Raw genomic sequence first — 20646 nt, forward strand, 5'->3', positions numbered from 1 at the left:
CATATCCTTTAATTTCCCATTACATTTACATATTAAGTATCTTGTACTGTGTGGATGCCGTAGAATGTCTCCACGTGTTTGAGGTGTATGTTCTAATTTTTTTGATAATTATGGCGAATTCATTCTTGAGATAACTTCGCTTCACGTTATCATGCGGTCACCTGTTTGAATGTATAACGAAATTGTATTGAAGTCCATAGGAACTATTTGCCATATTCACTTATTGTTTCCTTTTGAGTCAGCCAAAACATAACTTGATGTGGCCTTTTGTAAACTAAAAGGTTTTATAACTTGATGTGGCCTATTGTAAACTAAAAGGTTTTATAATTTGATGTGGCCTATTGTAACCTTAAAGGTTTTATAACTTGATGTGGTCTATTGTAAACTAAAAGGTTGTATAACTTGATGTGGCCTATTGTAAACTAAAAGGTTTTATAACTTGATGTGGCCGATTGTAACCTAAAAGGTTTTATAATTTGATGTGGCCTATGGTAACCTAAAAGGTTTTATAATTTGATGTGGCCTATGGTAACCTAAAAGGCTTTATAACTTGATGTGGCCTATGGTAACCTAAAAGGTTTTATAACTTGATGTGGCCTATGGTAACCTAAAAGGTTTTATAATTTGATGTGGCCTATGGTTAACTAAAAGGTCATATAACTTGATGTGGCCTATGGTAAACTAAAACAAGGTTGTAAAACTTGATATGGCCTATGGTTAGCTAAAAAGAAGGTCGTTTAACTTGATGTGGCCTATGGTAAACTAAAAGTTGTATTGTTACTGTGTATTTCACACTGGTAATGTCGGACAAATCATGACGATATTTGTTACATTCTCTTTCCCCTTAGAGTACGTAATTTGTATATAGAAAAAGGACGATGTAGTATGATTGTCAGTGAGACAACAATCCACCAGAGATCAGAGCAACTATATATAGGCCATTGTACAACCTTCTATCAATAAGCAAAGCCTATTCCGTTAGTAAGCTACAAAAGTGCGAGTGCTTTCCCGTCCCCTTGGATAGTGTTGAAACAGCACAGCATAAGAAAAATCTGTAAAAACAGTTGATAAAAAGGCATGACTCATCAAATCGACAGAGATCAAGTGTACAATGTTATCAATTCGATGAATTGTGTTGGTGAAATGTAAATAAGATACAAATATCATTAAAAAATTAGATATTTGTTATCCGAGATATATTTAATGATAGGTCATCTATACAATGTACATCAATCAATATAAGTGAAGATATTGAATGTATGTATACAGTAAGCAATATAATATAGTGACATCTGTAATACCTACAACGTTGTCATCAGTTAAAAAATATATCTGTTGTTTTACAAACGAATAAATTCTACATGGTAAGTAATCATTTAATGGATTTTATGTACAACCCTGTACCCACCTTGTATTCCAAGTAATAATATCTTGTGTTAACTTAGGGGACGACCATTTGATATTCGGGGGGGGGGGGGGGGGGGGGGGCAGGAGGATTTTGAAAATAAATAACTCAGCCTTGATAATAACAAAAATGAATGGTTTGTTCTGTGGTAGTTTGAAAGTAAATAACCTGACTTATAAATGCTATTCTGAAGTATGAAAAGGCACCAGATTCTTCCAAAATTCGTCTTTTTCATATTTTTTTCGGGAAAAACTTCCCAAATCTTTTAATAATATAAATATTAATGTATTTGAAATGTTTGAAAATGGGTTTCATTTCACTTGAGGTATATTGTCTCGTGAACATTTACCTCACTTTTGTTACAGGGCCGTAACTACATTGAGGCAAATGCCTCATGTTGGAAATTTCAAAACAAAAGCTTGTCTTCATATCAAATTGTTTTCACGGCAAGTGTCTTGCAAGAAGCAAGTTATGTTCACCCTCTGACGTAGCCCCTGTTTTTTGAGATCCATGTTTCTCATTTATTTTTATTTTTCAGTGTTGATTGTCTAAAATGTTTGTCGTTTTGTGTTTTATCTGTTCCCGGGTTTGTCTTTTGTTTATTGGTTGCCCTTCTTTATGACTATTCTCTTAGTGTTGCATTCTATTTGTAATTTAGTAATTATGTTTTAAACTTGAGTTTTATTATATTTAAGGACCTTTTGTCTATTGAAAACTACTTTAAATTGTATCCCAGTTAGGAACTACATCAAGTTGTAATTGAAATGTGTTATAAAAACTGACTTGACATAGTTATATCAATGATAATCAGCCCCTTCTTAACTTAATTTGAAAAAAAAACATAATTGACAGGCATAAAAGGTTTTTCTGCAAACTGAAACATTTTTTGCTTTGTCCTACATATTGGTCTTTTGATGTTGTCCCTAAAAACTAAAAGTCTTACACTGAATCTATATATTTTGATTTGAGACCAGAATATTGTCAAAAAATTCAAACAGAACTTGCGTTTCAGATTAAGAAAGGGTCTGGGAAACGCGCATAATGCATGATTTTGCGCCTTTTTTTTCTATAGCTTCTTGGGGCCTTCAGCGAACCCCAGTCTCTTCGCTGATTTTTTTTTGACAACTTTTAAAAGAGGCTAGTTACAGCCCAGCTTTAATACCTTGTACGTATGCAATATATGCAGTTTGCAATTCAAAAGATTAACTTCCAGAGGATGATGATTAATTCTGATTGACTTAATTGACTATGTTATTTATTTAAGAATCTTAAAATTGTATGTTTTCAAATATTATAAATATAATTGTGAAAATAGATAATCAGTCCCTTGTTTTAACGAAAAATGAAAAATCATGCTTCAACAGTGCAGAAAATAAATAATCTGTCCTTTTGGTCCACAGAAATAAATACTGCCTTCAACATTGAGCAAAACCCATACCGTATAGTAAGATTTAAAAGGTACCGACATCCAAATTTAAAACAATTTCAAACGAGAAAAACCAATGTATATAACTTAATCAAATTTGCGGAGCTTTAGAAGTAAGACGAATGCTGCGGATTTCCAGCTGCTATACTCTGGTCCATATGCTGTAACACAATTGTGTTCCATACGTTAATCATCAGGAAGTAACTAAATAAAGCAAATCCGAAACGATTACATGTAACCTTTAGACACTTAATAACAATCTGTACGAATATTATAGACATATACCCTGCAGCCAATAAATGACCATGTCTACTGTGAAATAACATGTATCCGTCAGGGGTTAATTGCATAGTTTGACAATTAACCACAGACTAGTATTACTCCACAACCAGACTACTACGTAACCGGCCTACAGCTATGGACCGTTTGTATGGACCACTGAACTATATAAGATCCAGCTTTGGACTCGAACGGCAGATAGATTCGTACAGATAGAATCCGACAGGAGATTCCGCCAAGGTCTTCCCCCTTGTGGGTAGGCTGGAATTAATTCACTAACCATCCGAATTACTCAGTCAGTACCGAACAGTTATACCACTATACGATCACGTGTCCTTGTGACGATATGAACATTCGAACAATTCAACTTTAAAGACAGTTGTGAACAATCGAACATTTGAACTTCAGAATCTTTCTTAACTTTGTAATTACATAATAAAATTATTTAATCAACCACTGACTTCATTACAATGCCACCTACTTTAGACTCTTTGTGAAATTCGTGAGAAAACAACTCCAGGTCGCTCTATAAGTTGAAGCGAGTTAACATTGTCAAATACATATGCTATACAAAAACAGAAAAATAAGAAATATGGTATGAGACAAGATGAATATAACTGTCATGTGTTACATATACAGATGTCAACCTTGAAGAAATTATAAGATATACTATTTCTCACAGCTGTAAGAATTGCTTTAATGTCGCAATTTCATTTCATTAGTTTTCTAATAACGAATAACTATATACAAACAAAAAATGGTGAAAGTAAGATTAAATCCTTTTTTATGCACAGCACTAAGTGTTGCACATATTATCCTTTATTCTAAAGACACTGGGTTGTCAGATATCCTTCATAATTTATTTGATTTCTTATTTACATTAATTATTCCATCAACGTCTATGGAGTAGATATCTCCTAATTGATACGATATGCAAGAGATTGTGTTTCCTATAATGATTTTTTTGATAGAGTGTTGCTGCTAACAACGAATGTTTTAATCCAAGGTATTTAATGGAACATCTGTGTCATAGATGACCACTTATATGTTTCAATTGTCGTAATTGAGGCATTCCCATTAACTTTTCCTCTATTGTGACATCACCGAATAAGAATTATCACCAAATGCGAATTTACCATGAGCAACACGACGGGTGACACATATGGAGCAGGATCTGCTTTCCCATGCGGAGCACCTAAGATAGCCTTCATTTTTAGGGGTTCGTGTTGCTCAGTCTTTAGTTTTCTATGTTGTGAGTTGTAAACTGTTGTTTGTCTTTCGTCGGTTTTTTTTGCCATGGTTTTGTCCATTTATGAATTTTGATTGTCCCTTTGGTATCTTCCGCTTCTACTGAATAAAAGAGACTTGCCATTTTGTACATATAAATAAAAGAGAGGCGAAAGATACCAAAGGGACATTCAAACTCATAAGTCGAAAATAAACTGACAACGCCATGGCTAAAAAAAAGACCAACAGATAAACAAAAGTACACAAAACACAACATAGAAAACTAAATACTGAGCAACACGAACCCATCAAAAACTGGGGGTGATCTCAGGTACTCCAGAAGGGTAAGCAGATCCTGCTCCACATGTGGCACCCGTCATGTTGCTCATGTTAGTACAACGGGAAACGTCGTTGACAGAAATTTTATTTATTGTTTAATTGCATTTATACAAAAGGTAGATTTTGTGGCAACTCAAGCCAAGATTTTTACTAAAAAAATCCACAGACCTCATTACTGAGACTTTCGTTATAACATTTGAAACCTAGATTACTCACTAGTGTATTCGTGTTTTGCTAGAGTTTATTGTTTACAAAAAGTCATAAACAACCTTCTTCACCTTTATAATCCTTAAAGTCCTATGAAGACCATCACTTTAATGGAAGGTTTGGATTCCTCTGAAAGTTCGAAGGAGACATATATTTAGGGGAAGCATTTTTGGCTTTCCTTGTTTAGATGGATACAAGATATTTAAAATGACATGGGAGCAGGATATTTTTGCATAATATTTTGCATTTGAAACTTAAAGTAAATGTCTTCCATGTACATCGTAGTGATATCAATTGTAAAGATGAGGTTATATGACTGTGTACATCGGTAGATGATAACCAATTGTTGGTTCAAGAATACGGTGATAATTGAATAAAAAAATAATAATCTTTAAAATCATATCCTTTACTGACTTCCCTTAAAAAGTAGTCAAAATTGAATTAATATTTGGGTTGACACATTACAAGTATCATGTCCACATCAACATTTGGGTTGACACATTACAAGTATCATGTCCACATCAACATTTGGTTGGCATATTACAAGTATCATGTCCACATCAACATTTGGTTGGCATATTACATGTATCAATACTTCTTTGATCTTTTGATTTTTAAAACCTTTTGATCTTTTGATTTTAACCTATCACATTTGTGGACAAACATACACTGTTAAGTTGTTGTTAAGTCAAGTTTTTTAATGAATTATGTGATTTGAGTTAATGGATTGAATTATCTCGTTCAATGAAACTTCTTCTCATTTAGGCGTTTTTGTCATACCAACCCGTTATTGTTGTACCACCCATTTTACAAAAATAATACCTCTCTCGCACATAATTTCTTTCTTGTTCAATAAAATTTCTGAGGTTTTATAGTCACAAAACGTTCTACCCTCTTCACAAACAAAATCAATCTCACGCACACCTGAATACTTTTGAATGTTTGTAAATAAACTGCCTTCACCTTTATACTTCATTTTTAAAGTTTTCTATGCAGTTAAAAAGTAATTAGATATTTCAAAACTTTAAAGGGTGTGATTTTGTTTCACAATAACTAAAGCTTGAATCATATTTCGTTCATATTTTTTTTAATCTATTTTTAAAGTTGTTCAAGAAATGGTTATAACGTTGGTCAAGTGCTATTATAAGTATATGTATGCCTTAAATATCTTGAATTCAGTGTTAGAAAAAATAAATTTGCCAAGTTAAGATGCGCTCAAAAGGGAAAGTTTTAACCAGTTGCATTGAATACTGAAATGTTTCACATACAGTGGGATAATTTGAAAAATTTGCAAGATAAATTTCGGCACATGTATTTTTTTTTCAAAGGGGATATTCACCAAAGTTCAAATGAAGTGGATGTAAGAAATTAAAGGCAACCGTACAGCCTTCAACAATGAGAAAACCCCATACCGTATAGTCGGCTATAAAAGGCCCCGACAAGAAACAATTCAATTGAGAATTCTAACGGCCTAATTTATAACAAAACAAATTACGAAAACAAATATGACAGACATAAACCAACAACAACCACTGAACTACAGGCCCCTGACTTGGGATAGGCACATAAAGAATGTGGCGGCGTTAAACATGTTTGTGAGCGCTCAACCCTCCCCTAACCTGGGACAGTGGTGTAACAGCACAACATAAGAACAAAATTTTCTATCTATGGTTGTGACACGATATTGTTTTCTCTTACAAAGAATGACCCATGTAACAAACATCAGCAACCACAGTAAACTATATCACCTACTTACTTCCATAGTGTAGTACGGGCTACTTATCAACAACAATTATCTTAAAAATTGGGTGCTGGTACCAAGACAGGCGACTAAGCCCAAGGGAATAGCCCAAAGCTTGTCAACTATGTTTGTTCCTCTCAGAATATCTGTTCCTGTTGGAATACTGTTCTCCCAGTGGAAACAACATTACAGAATATTTCTTCCATTTAGAATTACTACTTTAAAGGAACTTCTATTCAAATTTCACGAAATAGAAGTTCCTTCATAATATAAGTTCCAAGTGGAAGAAATATTACAGTATTTGTTCCTTACGGAATAAGGTTATAGAATAGTATTGTGGCATAGTTTATAACAAAGTTTCCAGTGGAACTTCTGTTAGGGGGAACAAGTATACGTTGGCACCATGACATTCTATTCCATGATATAATCAGTCCTTCTGGCTAGACCACACTACCATGTTGTTTTTTTCATATTGTATCTCATACTACATCAATGTTAACTCATCTCTACCATACACTGTATTATTTGAATATATGGGTCATTTTCAAAAAATGTCGAATCTTGAAATTGCAAAATTGAATAAAAGTTACTTATATAAACCACCCTCTTCATAAGCAAATCAAAATAAGCAATACTTATGGAGCAACATATTAAAAGATGCAATCTTGATAATGTCATACAAGAATATATTGAAACATTTTTTTGATAGGTGGTGCAATTTTTTTTTTCTCCTGTTACCATGTTCAAAAGAAATTTTGGGTTATTTAGAAAAAGGTTTCGATAAAATTTTAAGCTTGTTTTTCATTGCCAATAAAATGATTTTCGAGAGTAAAAACGTCTATGTATTTTCTTTCTGTATAATGATAATTTTCTATGTTGTACTGAAAAATACCTCTAAAAATTGATTTACAAAGGTAATAAAAATAACCACCAGAAACGTAAGTCTTATATTAGTAATTCATTATGTTCAGCATTTTTTTCTCTTTCTAATAAACCCAACATCAAGTAATTCCCTCGCATGTTGGTTTAATTTTGTCGTTTTGTTTTTGGTAACAGGAACGTAGGTTAACGATATATCACCATATTAAGTTCAACCCTGTTACCCTTTTTTGTATATCCTGATACCGATAACAGTATTGCATTTTGTATATGATTTATTGTGAAGATCAAGACGTTGTCACCTTTAAATGAGTTCAAACAACCAAACATTTCGTCATTTGAAGAATAATATATAATTATATATTTTTTAAAGATGTTTTAGTCAAATAATGTCTATCCTGTTACTGTAATCATAGCAACAGGATAGACATAGCAGGATGGACACATTCTTCATTTATGAATGCTGTTGTGAAATACTACTCCCTCCGATGCAGTGATAATGTTTTTTTCTGCTGGGAGTTTGATTTCTAACACGTAATTGCACTTTTTACAAGTTTAATATTGTTGTAATTAATAAATTCATTGGTAACAACATAGACATGATAAAAGGGAATTTTTTTTCACTAAATGTCTTGAATTTTCTTTTCTCTACACTGTTATGCAAGAAACGTGCTGTGTCAAATTTTTAGGATGATTTTGTGCTTTTGAAATCATCCCTGAATAGTTACATATTCATAGGGAGAAACACTTTAACGGTTGATCAAGTAGCGGTAACAGCATAAACATGCATTTCATACATGCCGATTGAATTAATTTTGTAGAAAAAAATGTTACATAGAATGATAAAGAAGCTGTTTTTTTTCGTTAGAGTATTCACTATCATTCTAAAATGGTTCCTTTTGCAGATATCAAGGCAATTAGAAAATAGGAAAATAATCATTTGAAATATGTTACCCTGACACTGTTCGCACATAAATTACGCAAAAAATTGGACTTAAATATATTTTAATCTTATCAAAATAGATCTAAATCGTGTTTATGATTGATGTGCTGAATCGTGAATCCTGCAAACTGTCGTTAAATTAAACACTTACAACTGCATTTTCAATTAAAATTTTAAAAAAAATAAGCATAGGTGTACTGAAAATTGACATTTTTTAAAAATGACCCATATTGTATTTGCATGTCATTTTCTTTACCTTTGATTGTATTGGTTTTTACAGAACAAAGTATTGTATTGTATTGACAACCTTAATCGCTATCCTTGGTACAAATACACCAATGTTTACCGACTAATTGCTTAGCGTTGCGTAAAATGTCGTACTACCCGAGTGTTAAAAGGAAATCGTGATATAGTAGTATGATCAATAGAAGGATTTTATAGTACAAACAGTATAGTTAAACATGTACATGATGTAGTAAAATCTAAACCTGTTCGATATGGTTCACTGGAACCGAACTTCATGAATTAATATTTTACCCATTATACACTGCATGCATGTTTCTAAAGGATTTAAAACGAATTTCTGACTAAAAATGCTGCCATGTAAGTACGTGTGTAATACTTTATTGAAAAATATCATCGGCAATAACATGAAACGGTATTAATACTTTTTTAACTTGTCGATTCTCAATTCAATGGCGACCAGGAATTATAGATCGTTCTTTTGTTCCAACAAAATAAATCGACTTCTCGACTGGTTTTCCATAATAAAAGGCGTGTCTAAAAGGTTTTTTTTATAAGGAAGACTTTTAATTGATTAATATATGATACATTCGGAAACAAGTTGCTCTCTTTAAAAAAGAAAAGCAACACGTGAACCTAAGACCGCTGACTGGTCACCAAAAGATTGTTGCTGAATTTTTTGTTTGCTTTTGAATTGAAATAATTGACTGTGAATAGAAGATAATGATGAAGTTAAACTACCTTTATTAAAAATATGTATAATAGTGTGTACATTCTTGCACAAGTCAGTTGAAAGCAATGTTGGATAGGTGTGAAAAGAAAAGTTTATATACAGCTACTATTTGAATATACATTTTAAAGCTCGACTATTTCATTTATTACTTGGAATTGTACATCATTTTTTTATAATCCTATTGGAAATCCCAGTTTCTACAAACCGGATGTATAATACAAATTGCACAAACCAATCGCAATATAAATTTAAGCACTCAGTTTGCTTTATAATCTGGATGCATTTATTTCATCTGTCACATCTTTATATTTTGTTTCCTTCATGGATGCCTTCATATTCTCCACTCGTTATTGAAGTTGTCTGTACTCATGGTAGATGTTGTACAGATAAATTTAAAGTCCATTTTCCATGTTAAGTGAAACCCTGTGGCATGCAACTTATAAGAAGGTTTCGTATATTTTTCTCGAGAGTAACACACCAGCTTCATTTGGACCTCTTATACACAGACTTATTTTGGTCTCATAAAACATCTCAAATTTTAAGGATTTCCTGATTTTACTTAAATCAATCCAAATATTCTATAGGGAAACATGGTTTTGAAGAATATCTTATTTTCAGAAGTTTTATGAATACCTGAACATACTCTCAAAAGAACCAATTTATATAAAAAGACATGTAGATATAAAAAGATACCAGGATTAGATATGAGAAGATGTGGTATGAGTGCCAATGAGACAACATGTTTTACGTCAGACGCGAGTTAAGTCTACAAAGAATCATCAGTGACGCTCGAATAAAAGTAGTTAAAAGGCCAAATTAAGTACGAAGTTAAGTAATCTATTCCTTGGGTAGAAAATTCTTGGCATTTCGAAAATGTCAAAGTTTATAAAAGGATAGTGACTCAAAAAAGAAAACAAAAGAAAAACAGCTAGAGGTCAGAATACCATAAGCAATGATGACCGTGCTTGAAAGTCACATGGCAATCTCTTATTGCCGTATCCTGAATTTAGATAAGAAAAGCGAAAATTCGCATTCGCGAGTGAAATTAATATTTATGCATGAACGTGGTATTTTGGCGCAAGAAATAGTAAATTGAAAGCATACGCACTAATACTCTGGATAAGAATACGCATTTGCGTCATCGCATATATTAATCTAATAGTTGAATTCGGATGTCAAACTACCTACCTCAAGTGTTTTGACTCCGGATTCATTGACATTTTATCCGGAATTTTTGTGAACGCAAACAGAAAGTGTGCGTGTGAATAGGGTGATGTATAATGTGAATGAATCAAGACGTGTAGGATAGCTGACCAACACAATGAATACAATTATTTCCAAAACCGTACCATAGTACAAATATTTAGATTCTATAAGGTTGAACTAATAAAAGAACAAAAAAATAACATTATGATAGTAATTAAATTTTGTTATGATTATTGTAAAATATTAATTACGTTTTTTGTGAGATGCGAGGATTTAAAATCCTTGTGAATTGAAACCACGCAAGTATTTTTTCATTCATGACCGTTTAAAATTTAGATATTCAGCTAACTTTGAGTACGCATCCCTGCTCATTAGTGCTCATACGTTACATATAATTTTCATAAATGTAATCACTGATCAAACCTGTGAGACATAATGCACGTATACATTACAATTTTAATTATATTCTATAATTATTAGGAATAGATTCAGTCTCAGTTTTACCTTAACGATGAATATTCTCTTAGTCTGGTAGTATCTATAAATGAAATTAGATATTTTTACAGAAAAACCTTTTTTTTGATTATCTTTCTGCTTTCCGACCACTGTGTGTCCGACCTTGGATGAATATTTTAACAGAAATATCGTTTTCTTAATTTTCTTTATTCTTTCCGACATTTTCTCATGCTATGATTGAAAAACTAAATATCAAATGATAAACGTTCAGAAATAATCAGTTTATTCTGGGTCATTGTATATCAATAAACTATTCCTTGGTTTCAAATCTACAAATGAACCGTTTGCCGGATTGTTGAAATATACATTGTCACGTTGAAGCCTATCCATAAGAGGAACCGTATCAAAGACATAAATAACTACCTGTATAAATGATGGAAAATTTTCGAAACGTTCCGAGGATATTGAGTGGCCCATAGACACTTCCAAAACTCGCCAATATATAAAGGGTTCACGGGAAAAAAAATAGCGACAAACAAAACCTGAATAGTGCTTCGAGTTTTACAAATTTGCTATATTTTCCGTTATTCGTTAGATATATATATGTATGCATGGTTATGATAAAAAATATATTTAAATCAAAGAAACCACTAATTTGTAAAACCAGGACGATATCAAAAATTTGGAGAGAAAAAAACACGGAAGATTCACTCAAAATCCAAATTTGTTGAAAGTTCTTAAGAATATTTCTAGGGCGGGACCAATTTACCCATTAACTTGTATATACATTGAATTATTACTTAAATATCGTTATTGATTATTATAAAACGTGGATACTACCATTCTGGCACTCTTTAAATGATGATCATCGCACTATTTACTAGAAACAAATCTGTGATGCATGACTGGTGTTAAATATATTTAATGGGACATTAGCTATATGAATTAGACAATGATTCCTCAAGAATGTACTAAACTAGCTAGAAACGAATACTTCTTTTTTCCTCTTCTTCAGAACATTAACCTCCCTTTAATGTAACCGTTATACTGTGCGTATCAATTATTTTTGTATTTCCTTCACAGACAATGTAAAGATATATTATATAATTGATTTGATGTAAACAAATGCATGTCAATATAAATAAGAAGATGTGGTATGAGTACCAATGAGACAACTATCCATCCAAGTCACAATGTGTAAAAAGTAAACAATTATAGGTCAAAGTACGGCCTTCAACACGGAGCCTTGGCTCACACCGAACAGCAAGCTATAAAGGGCCCCAAAAAGACGTGTAAAATGTCGTTAGTTTGTATCTGTATGCAAGGTTCAATGATTGTTCAAGTGTCGGTTGCCAAAAGTGAACAATAATAGGATTATTTACCTTGAGGTCACTATTTATGTTGAGTTCACATTTTTTTTCTATTTATCATCTGTGTTGGAGGCAGGGCTATAATTAACAATAATATAAAGTAAAAAACTGTCTTCTAAAATTTTAAGCAGGATCATTTTGAACTTTCCAGTCCCGTGTATAATACTAAATGAAACAGTAAAAGGGATAATCAATTACGGGATGAGGTTTCTAACAAAATTGTACTGCAAAAGCAGCCGTGAAAACTGCAAGTTCAAGTTTAAGTTCAATATTTTATTGTCAACTTAAGACACCCATTACAAGCAGAATAATCAAGTAGGCTCGATAAGGCTCTAAAATGGCCCTTATTTGTAGGTAAAACTTCAAATTGTGACCACGATGGACCATAACTAAAACAATGACTAGATAGAAAATATGTCTACTTGTTCATTATTCAGCCTGTAATTGATTACAATCATTACACTGATTTGGTTGCAATTAGATTTATAAATAAAATGAGAAGAAAAAGAAAGAAGACACAATAATGTATATATATATATATATACATATATGTTTTAACATTGACAAATACAGTGATTCTAAAATTTTAGAAAACGGGATTAAAATACTGTTTTTCTTGGGGCTGTCATAAACACATAATTACAAACACAATTGTAACTACAAATGTATCTAAATTATAAATGCATATATATTCATTAGAGAAAAATGTGTCTTCTTACCATTAAAATAAACAAATTTACCATTTAATTAGAAAGTCGAGATCGTCTTCAATTTCTTTTTTACAAAGATTATAAATTATATCTGTTGCCTGAAGTCCTCTGTATCTATACCTCTCTCTATTTCAAGATTATAGTTACTTATTTTAAATTCGTCACCTGAATTTGGCTATATACAAATAGGGTTCAAAACGTATATTTCTCTTTAAAAAAGTCTATACGTTCTGAGTTTATTTCCAAATGACATATCTTTCCTGCAATCGTTTGAATACCACAACTGATTTGATTTTACTTTAATTTTAATCTGTTCAAAATAAACCTTTTAAAACTATTTGGTCTATTGTTGAGAGTTGTCTCATTGGCAATCATACCAAATCTTCTTTTTTAATTCATATTAAAAATTTGAGATTGATATGTCTAAATATTTTGATAATGAAGTCATTTAATTATACCAACTTTTCTTACTATGGTTTTCTTGCTATTCATGTTAGTAAAAGATTGGATTAACATTTAAGTCATGTTATATATATAATGATCTACCTGTTTTTATTTTTCAGGTCTTCAGACAGCTATGAAAACAAAAATACAAGATCTGGACGAAAACACATTCAACGAGTTAATAGCAAATAAACTTAGTAAAGGTAATACAGACGAAGATTCTAAAACAAGTGATGTATCCGACATTGAATTCAAATCAAGGAACTACACAAACAAAAATCTCAACAACAGTAATGAGGATATACCTGTTCTTATAAAAGAAGAACCGTTTACACTTTCTGACGGTTCTGATATGAGTTTAGAAAGAATACAACCAAAACATTCCGGACCATTGTATAATCTGGGTACATGTAAGAATATTAAGATAAAGAAACAATGTAGCTGTAAATTTTGTGAATCAAAACCGGAGAGAATTAAAACAATTCATCGCGAAGAACACGATCACGAAGATAGTACTGATTCCGATGACAGTTACCGAGAAACTGACAAGTTTTCTTCCTACTTCAAACGTACGATCAAATTTAACCCAGCAGCCAACAAATCTTTTAAATGTGATGTATGTAATAAAAAGTTTCGATCATATGACATCCTGATACGACATTCCAGAACACATCCTTCAGAAAAAAATTACCAGTGTCCAAGATGTGGACAAAGATTTTGGTCAGAACATTACTTAAGTGTTCACATTGAAACGCAACACAACAGCGTCCTCGTTTTAAACACTTGTCAAATATGCAAATCAGTATTTCAATGGAAACATGAACTACAAGAACATATGAAAACACATGTTTTAGAAGAATCGGAACATAAATGTGGTATTTGTGGGAGAATGTTTGTTGATAACGTGTTTCTAACAGAACACCTGAAGACACACGCAGAAAAAAAAATCCATCAGTGCCATGTTTGTGATGCTAGATTTCTTACGGAGAAATCATTACATACTCATATACAAACTCATGAATCGGAGAATCCTTACACGTGTGTTGTTTGCGGAGAAGAATTTTTGTTTGACAACCTTCTGGAGCAACATATTCTGACTCATATAGGGATATATCCTTACAAGTGTAAAGCATGTGGGGCTGGATTTAACCACGAAAGACATTTAAAGGAACACGAGTCAACTCATAAACATGTGCAGCTAAATTCAAATTTGACAGCTCACCTACCTGCAATTTCGAAATTGCATGAAACTCATACATTAAGAAAAACTTGTTCTTCAGGAAACAACGTGACGAAAACTTTGATTCGACATCAAGGGGATTCACCATGCACTTGTGCGGTTTGCAAACTTAAATATGGTGGTGGTAAATCGTTTTCTAAACAGTATAATAACACCAAGGGAGGTCCTTATGTCTGTGGCATATGTGGCGAAGTTTTTCCATGTAAAACTATTCTCTCAGATCATGAAAAAATACATTTAAACGAAAATGCCTGTATTTTAAAGAAAAAAATGAGCAATGTTAAGGATATGCTAGAAAGTGGGAATCGTCAGGTGTTGGAATGTGACCTGTGTTGCGACACGTTTAGAACCGTAAAAGATCTCCAATCACATGTTCTCAAGCATTCAGAAAAAGAAACGATAAACAAGTTAAGAAGGAAGAAAATAATGTATGATTGCTCATTTTGTGGTGAGAAGTTTGCAAAATTTAAACGTTTAAAGTACCATCTTCTAATTCATTCAAATCTTACAACTTGTTGTTGTCAAGCATGTGGTAAATCTTTTTCTCAGCTGAAGCAACTAGAAGAACATGTAAAAAATGATCATATGACCAGTTCTGCTTGTGATACATCGGAATCCGAAAAGGATGGCAGAACCTATATTCCTGTACGTGATTCTCACATACCCGAATATCACTTTAATGAAACAGTCCAGTTGGCAAACGAAGTAGATAAACGTATTAATACTGACTCTTCTACAGAACACCAATGTGATATATGCGATAAAAAGTTTGTAATAGAGAAGGAGTTAGAAGACCACATTTTAATGCACTTTGAGAAAAATAAAATTCTTGCCCGTGATGTATCGAAGGAGATTGATAAAAGAATTGGTAAAGTGTCCGCTTCGGTATGTAAAGAAACTCGATATATTGAAGATGCTTCCTTCTTACAAGAACATGACAATGGAATGATACCATTAAAAAGAATTAAACGAGACCCTGATGACGAAGGATATGGCATTGAAAATAAACTTCCAAAAAACAGTGATCATTTAATAGAAAATGGTTCTCCTGTACATACTTCTATTGATCAAAAAATTGAACAACGGGATTTTGTTAGCAATTGTTCTTCAAATGAAAAAGAGATGTTAATTCTTTCTCCACGAAATGACCAAGTCTTTTCACATCCTTATATGGAGAGTGATCCTTATTCATCTCATATAAAAAGTGTCGGTTCCTCAATTGAATCCAGTAGTGTTGTTAATTCACCACGAGAAAGTTACAGTTATTCATTTTCTCCTCGGGGTAAATTTTTAAGTGATACAGACAGTGGATATTCAGAGAAAATGAATATAGCTTTAAGTGATGTTGAGAGCGTGTATTCTCCGCTTAGTATAGATGTAAACAAAACATATGCAGATAAGGGTGGTTCTATAAATACCGTGGATACCACCATTTGTAATATCAAAACCGAGAAAGAAGATTACGGTAGAGGTTCTAATTCTTTAGTAAGTGATGTCAATGATTTTAATTTCGAATCAGATAGAGACACTTTAGACAGTAAAATGACTGTGTCATCATGTACATCATCATCAAGTCAGACCCAGTGCAATGTGACAAACAATCATAATATCATTGAATCATCCGACCACAAAAAACGTGTTCCTTTCCTTTTTAACTATACAGAAAAGAAATCAAAGCAACATCGGACAAGTACTGTCAATTTTCATTGGTTGGGAAAATTAAAGTAGATATTACTATGGATTCGTTATTCGTGGGATACCAAATTTTAAGGATTTCGTTGAAACAGGTGAACCACAAATTAAAATTTTCAACAAATTACAAATTTTCTATAGGCTTTTATAAAGACTTTTGAAAAACTACGAAATCGAATATTCACGAAAATGTTTCCTCAATGCACGAAAATTGGTACTCTAGAAAATAAATGAATCCACATAATATTAAATGCCCCATCATGTCAAGCAGTATGCATGTATTGCGTCTATTTGCGCATCCGTCCATTTACAAGTCTGTTTCATGTTAGAATATTTGATTTAAGTTTAAGGTATAGATAGTTTGATATGGAGAGCACAATGAAACTACTCCAGAGAATAGTTTTCCAACATAGAAAGTTTAAAGGATTGTGTTATCTCGTTTTTATAGTTCAATGATTATTTACGATAAACTTATTAAAGCACACAAAGCTATCGCAAAGTTGCTAGAATAGTTTGTAAAAGTATAAGTCTGACGGAGGGGTTATTCGATTTCATAGATCATCGGCTTAATTGTTTGTTATCTTTCAGAGTTTAAAAACAGATTTGAGAGAAAACACAGTGCTACTTAAAAACATTATAGATCAAGAAAAGAAATATTCAAAATTTGGGTCCAAAGACTGATATAACATCGATTCCATAGTTAAGTTTTGCTTATGTCTCCGGTTTTAACTGCTGTAAAGACTTGATTGATATCAAAATGCAAATTAACCACATATTTCAAGGTTAATTGAATGGTTATTGATTTTTAAAGCTCGTAGACACTATATGTCGATTATAAGGTTTTCCACATATCGATTTTATAAAAATATATCAACTGCTAGTTACAATAGAAAGTTTGCAGTTTGGGTGAGCACGGCAAACGTGCTCAGAACAGCTTCAAATTGTTTCAACAAATATATTTTACAATATCTATTGAAGAAACATCTTTTGATTGATTTATCAGATTAATGTTTGAGTTGTTTTCATGATCTATGTTCATTGAAGGAATGGTATGACCTTGATATTATGCTCCCACCTTTAGGTTTAAAAGTCAGTAGTTTAACATGAAATAGATGTGTAATACATTTTTATGATAACGCTTCATGGTGGGATATGGTTTCCATTTGACACAGACTTTTTTTGTATTGATGCGTTATTTCATAGTGGGACTAATTGTGTTATATTTATTTTTACAAAGTGAAAAAATAAAAGTGCAATGACTTGATTAGCATGTTCTGTGTTATTCAATTACAATCGGTGTTAATGTACATCAACTTCGCCTGAATCAGTTTTTAAAAGACTCAAAAGAAAATAAGGGCTTTTATTAAGGAGATGAGGTATGTTGCCAATGAGACAACTATCAAACGGAGTCCAAATATAGCGGATTTAAGCAACTATTGACCACCGTACGGCTGTACGGCCTTCAACAATGAACAAAACCCATTCCATATACTAATAGTCGATTATAAAAAGCCCCGACATGATAGAATGCGAAATAATTCAAACGAAAAAACCAATGACCTGATTTATAAAAAAACGAAAAACAAAAATTAAAGGCAGCAACCAACGACAAACACTGAATTACAGGCTCCTGACTTGGGACCGGCACATTGACAATGTGGCGGGGTAAACAAGTTTGTGAACGCTCTTCCCTCCACTAATCGGGACAGTGATATAACAGCACAGTAAACTGTAAAAATGCAGTTGGAAAAGGCTCGACTCATTAGATAGTCAATAATGAATAATTAATTTCTATACAATTATAAAAATTCACAAGTAGAGTTCTGTGGAATGTCAATGAAAAATAAGTATCATTCCTTAGAATGTCAAAAATTGAAAAGAAGTATGATTCTGTTGACTGTCAATGAAAAAGAATGATTTTCTCGAATTTCAATGAAAAAGAAGTATGATTCTCTAGAATGTCAACGTAAAAGAATAATTTTCTCGAATGTCAATGAAAAAGAAGTATAATTCTCTAGAATGTCAATGTAAAAGAATGATTCTCTCGAATGTTAATGGAAAAGAAGTATGGTTTTCTCGAATGGTAATGAAAAAGAAGTATAATGCTCTAGAATGTCAATGTAAAAGAAGTATGATTCTCTCGAATGTTAATGAAATAGGTATAATTCTCTAGAATGTCAATGAAAAGAAGTATGATTCTCTAGAATGTCAATGAAAAAGAAGTATGATTCTCTCGAATGTTAAAGAGAAAGAAGTATAATTCTCTAGAATGTCAATGAAAAAGAAGTATGATTCTCTCGAATGTTAATGAAAAAGAAGTATGATTCTCTCGAATGTTAAAGAGAAAGAAGTATAGTTCTCTCGAATGTCAATGAAAAAGAAGTATGATTCTCTCGAATGTTAATGAAAAAGAAGTATGATTCTCTCGAATGTTAATGAAAAAGAAGTATGATTCTCTCAAATGTCAATGAAAAAGAAGTATGATTCTATCGAATGTCAATGAAAAAGAAGTATAATTCTCTAGAATGTCAATGTAAAAGAATGATTTTCTCGAATGTCAATGAAAAAGAAGTATGATTCTCTCGAATGTTAATGGAAAAAAAGTATAATTCTCTCGAATGTTAATGAAAAAGAAGTATGATTCTCTCGAATGTTAATATAAAAGAAGTATGATTCTCCCGAATGTTAATGAAAAAGAAGTATGATTCTCTCGAATGTCAATGAAAAAGAAGTATAATTCTCTCGAATGTCAATGAAAAGAAGTATGATTCTTTCGAAGGTCAATGTAAAAAGAAGTATGATTCTCTCGAATGTTAATGAAAAAGAAGTATGATTCTCCCGAATGTTAATGAAAAAAAAGTATGATTCTCTCGAATGTCAATGAAAAAGAAGTATAATTCTCTCGAAGGTCAATGTAAAAGAAGTATGGTTCTCTCGAATGTCAATGAGTAAGAAGTATGATTCTCTCAAAGGTCAATGTAAAAGAAGTATGGTTCTCTCGAATGTCAATGAAAGAGAAATGATAGTTCTCTCGAATGTCAATGTAAAAGAAGTACGGTTCTCTCGAATGTCAATGAAAGAGAAATGATAGTTCTCTCGAATGTCAATGTTAAAGAAGTACATGTATATAGACAATACTGTTTAGTGTCTTTAAATGTCAGCTGTATTTGTACGAGGCTAAGAAACAGGTGTAATGCGAGCTTCAGCGAGCTATTACTCCTGTTTCGAGCCCAGTACAAATACAGCTGATATTTAAAGACACTAAACAGTTATTGTCTTTATCCTGCAATTAATTTTGTACATTTTTTTTCCCATCCCAATCGTTGAATTTGTTTTTGAAAGAAATCGACATGACTTAAACGCGGACCGCAATGAGGACCCCAAATTGAACTGTGACGTAAACAGTATTTGACATAACCGTTCGCTCGCAACAGAAACAGGATACCATGGAACTATATACGTCTAGTATACGTATATCGCTTCGTGTAACCTATACACCTGTATTAGTATAGTAGAAAGGTCAATTGCAGGATAAATACAAATAGGGAATGTAAAAATGCAGTTGGAAAAGGCTCGACTCATTAGATAGTCTATAATGAATAATTAATTTCTATACAATTATAAAAATTCACAAGTAAAGTTCTGTGGAATGTCAATGAAAAATAAATATCATTCCTTAGAATGTCAAAAATTAAAAAGAAGTATGATTCTGTTGACTGTCAATGAAAAAGAATGATTTTCTCGAATGTCAATGAAAAAGAAGTATGATTCTCTAGAAAGTCAATGTAAAAGAATAATTTTCTCTAATGTCAATGAAAAAGAAGTATAATTCTCTAGAATGTCAATGTAAAAGAATGATTCTCTCGAACGTTAATGGAAAAGAAGTATGGTTTTCTCGAATGTTAATGAAAAAGAAGTATAATTCTCTAGAATGCCAATGTAAAAGAAGTATGATTCTCTCGAATGTTAATGAAAAAGAAGTATAATTCTCTAGAATGTCAATGAAAAGAAGTATGATTCTCTAGAATGTCAATGAAAAAGAAGTATGATTCTCTCGAATGTTAAAGAGAAAGAAGTATAATTCTCTAGAATGTCAATGAAAAAGA

At 32.2% G+C, this 20646-nt stretch overlaps 1 protein-coding gene across 4 annotated transcripts in view; it reads left to right on the top strand.

Moving 5' to 3' along the window:
* LOC127738079 (zinc finger protein 11-like) overlaps window positions 1–17804 on the top strand; it is a 32202-nt gene extending 14398 nt beyond the window's left edge. For 2 of the 4 annotated variants that reach the window (XM_052249168.1, XM_052249166.1), the window contains exon 2: window positions 13728–17804. In XM_052249168.1, the coding sequence (XP_052105128.1) occupies window positions 13742–16576 (2835 nt within the window). In that variant the 5' untranslated portion in view covers window positions 13728–13741 and the 3' untranslated portion in view covers window positions 16577–17804. Of the gene's footprint in view, window positions 1–8861; window positions 9054–13727 lie in introns of those variants that run through there. The other 2 variants (XM_052249169.1, XM_052249167.1) reach the window with 2 other exon arrangements.
* The last annotated feature ends 2842 nt before the right edge of the window (window positions 17805–20646 follow it).

This window comes from Mytilus californianus, unplaced genomic scaffold, assembly GCF_021869535.1.
Source record: "Mytilus californianus isolate M0D057914Y unplaced genomic scaffold, xbMytCali1.0.p SCAF_4, whole genome shotgun sequence".
Taxonomy (NCBI): domain Eukaryota; kingdom Metazoa; phylum Mollusca; class Bivalvia; order Mytilida; family Mytilidae; genus Mytilus; species Mytilus californianus.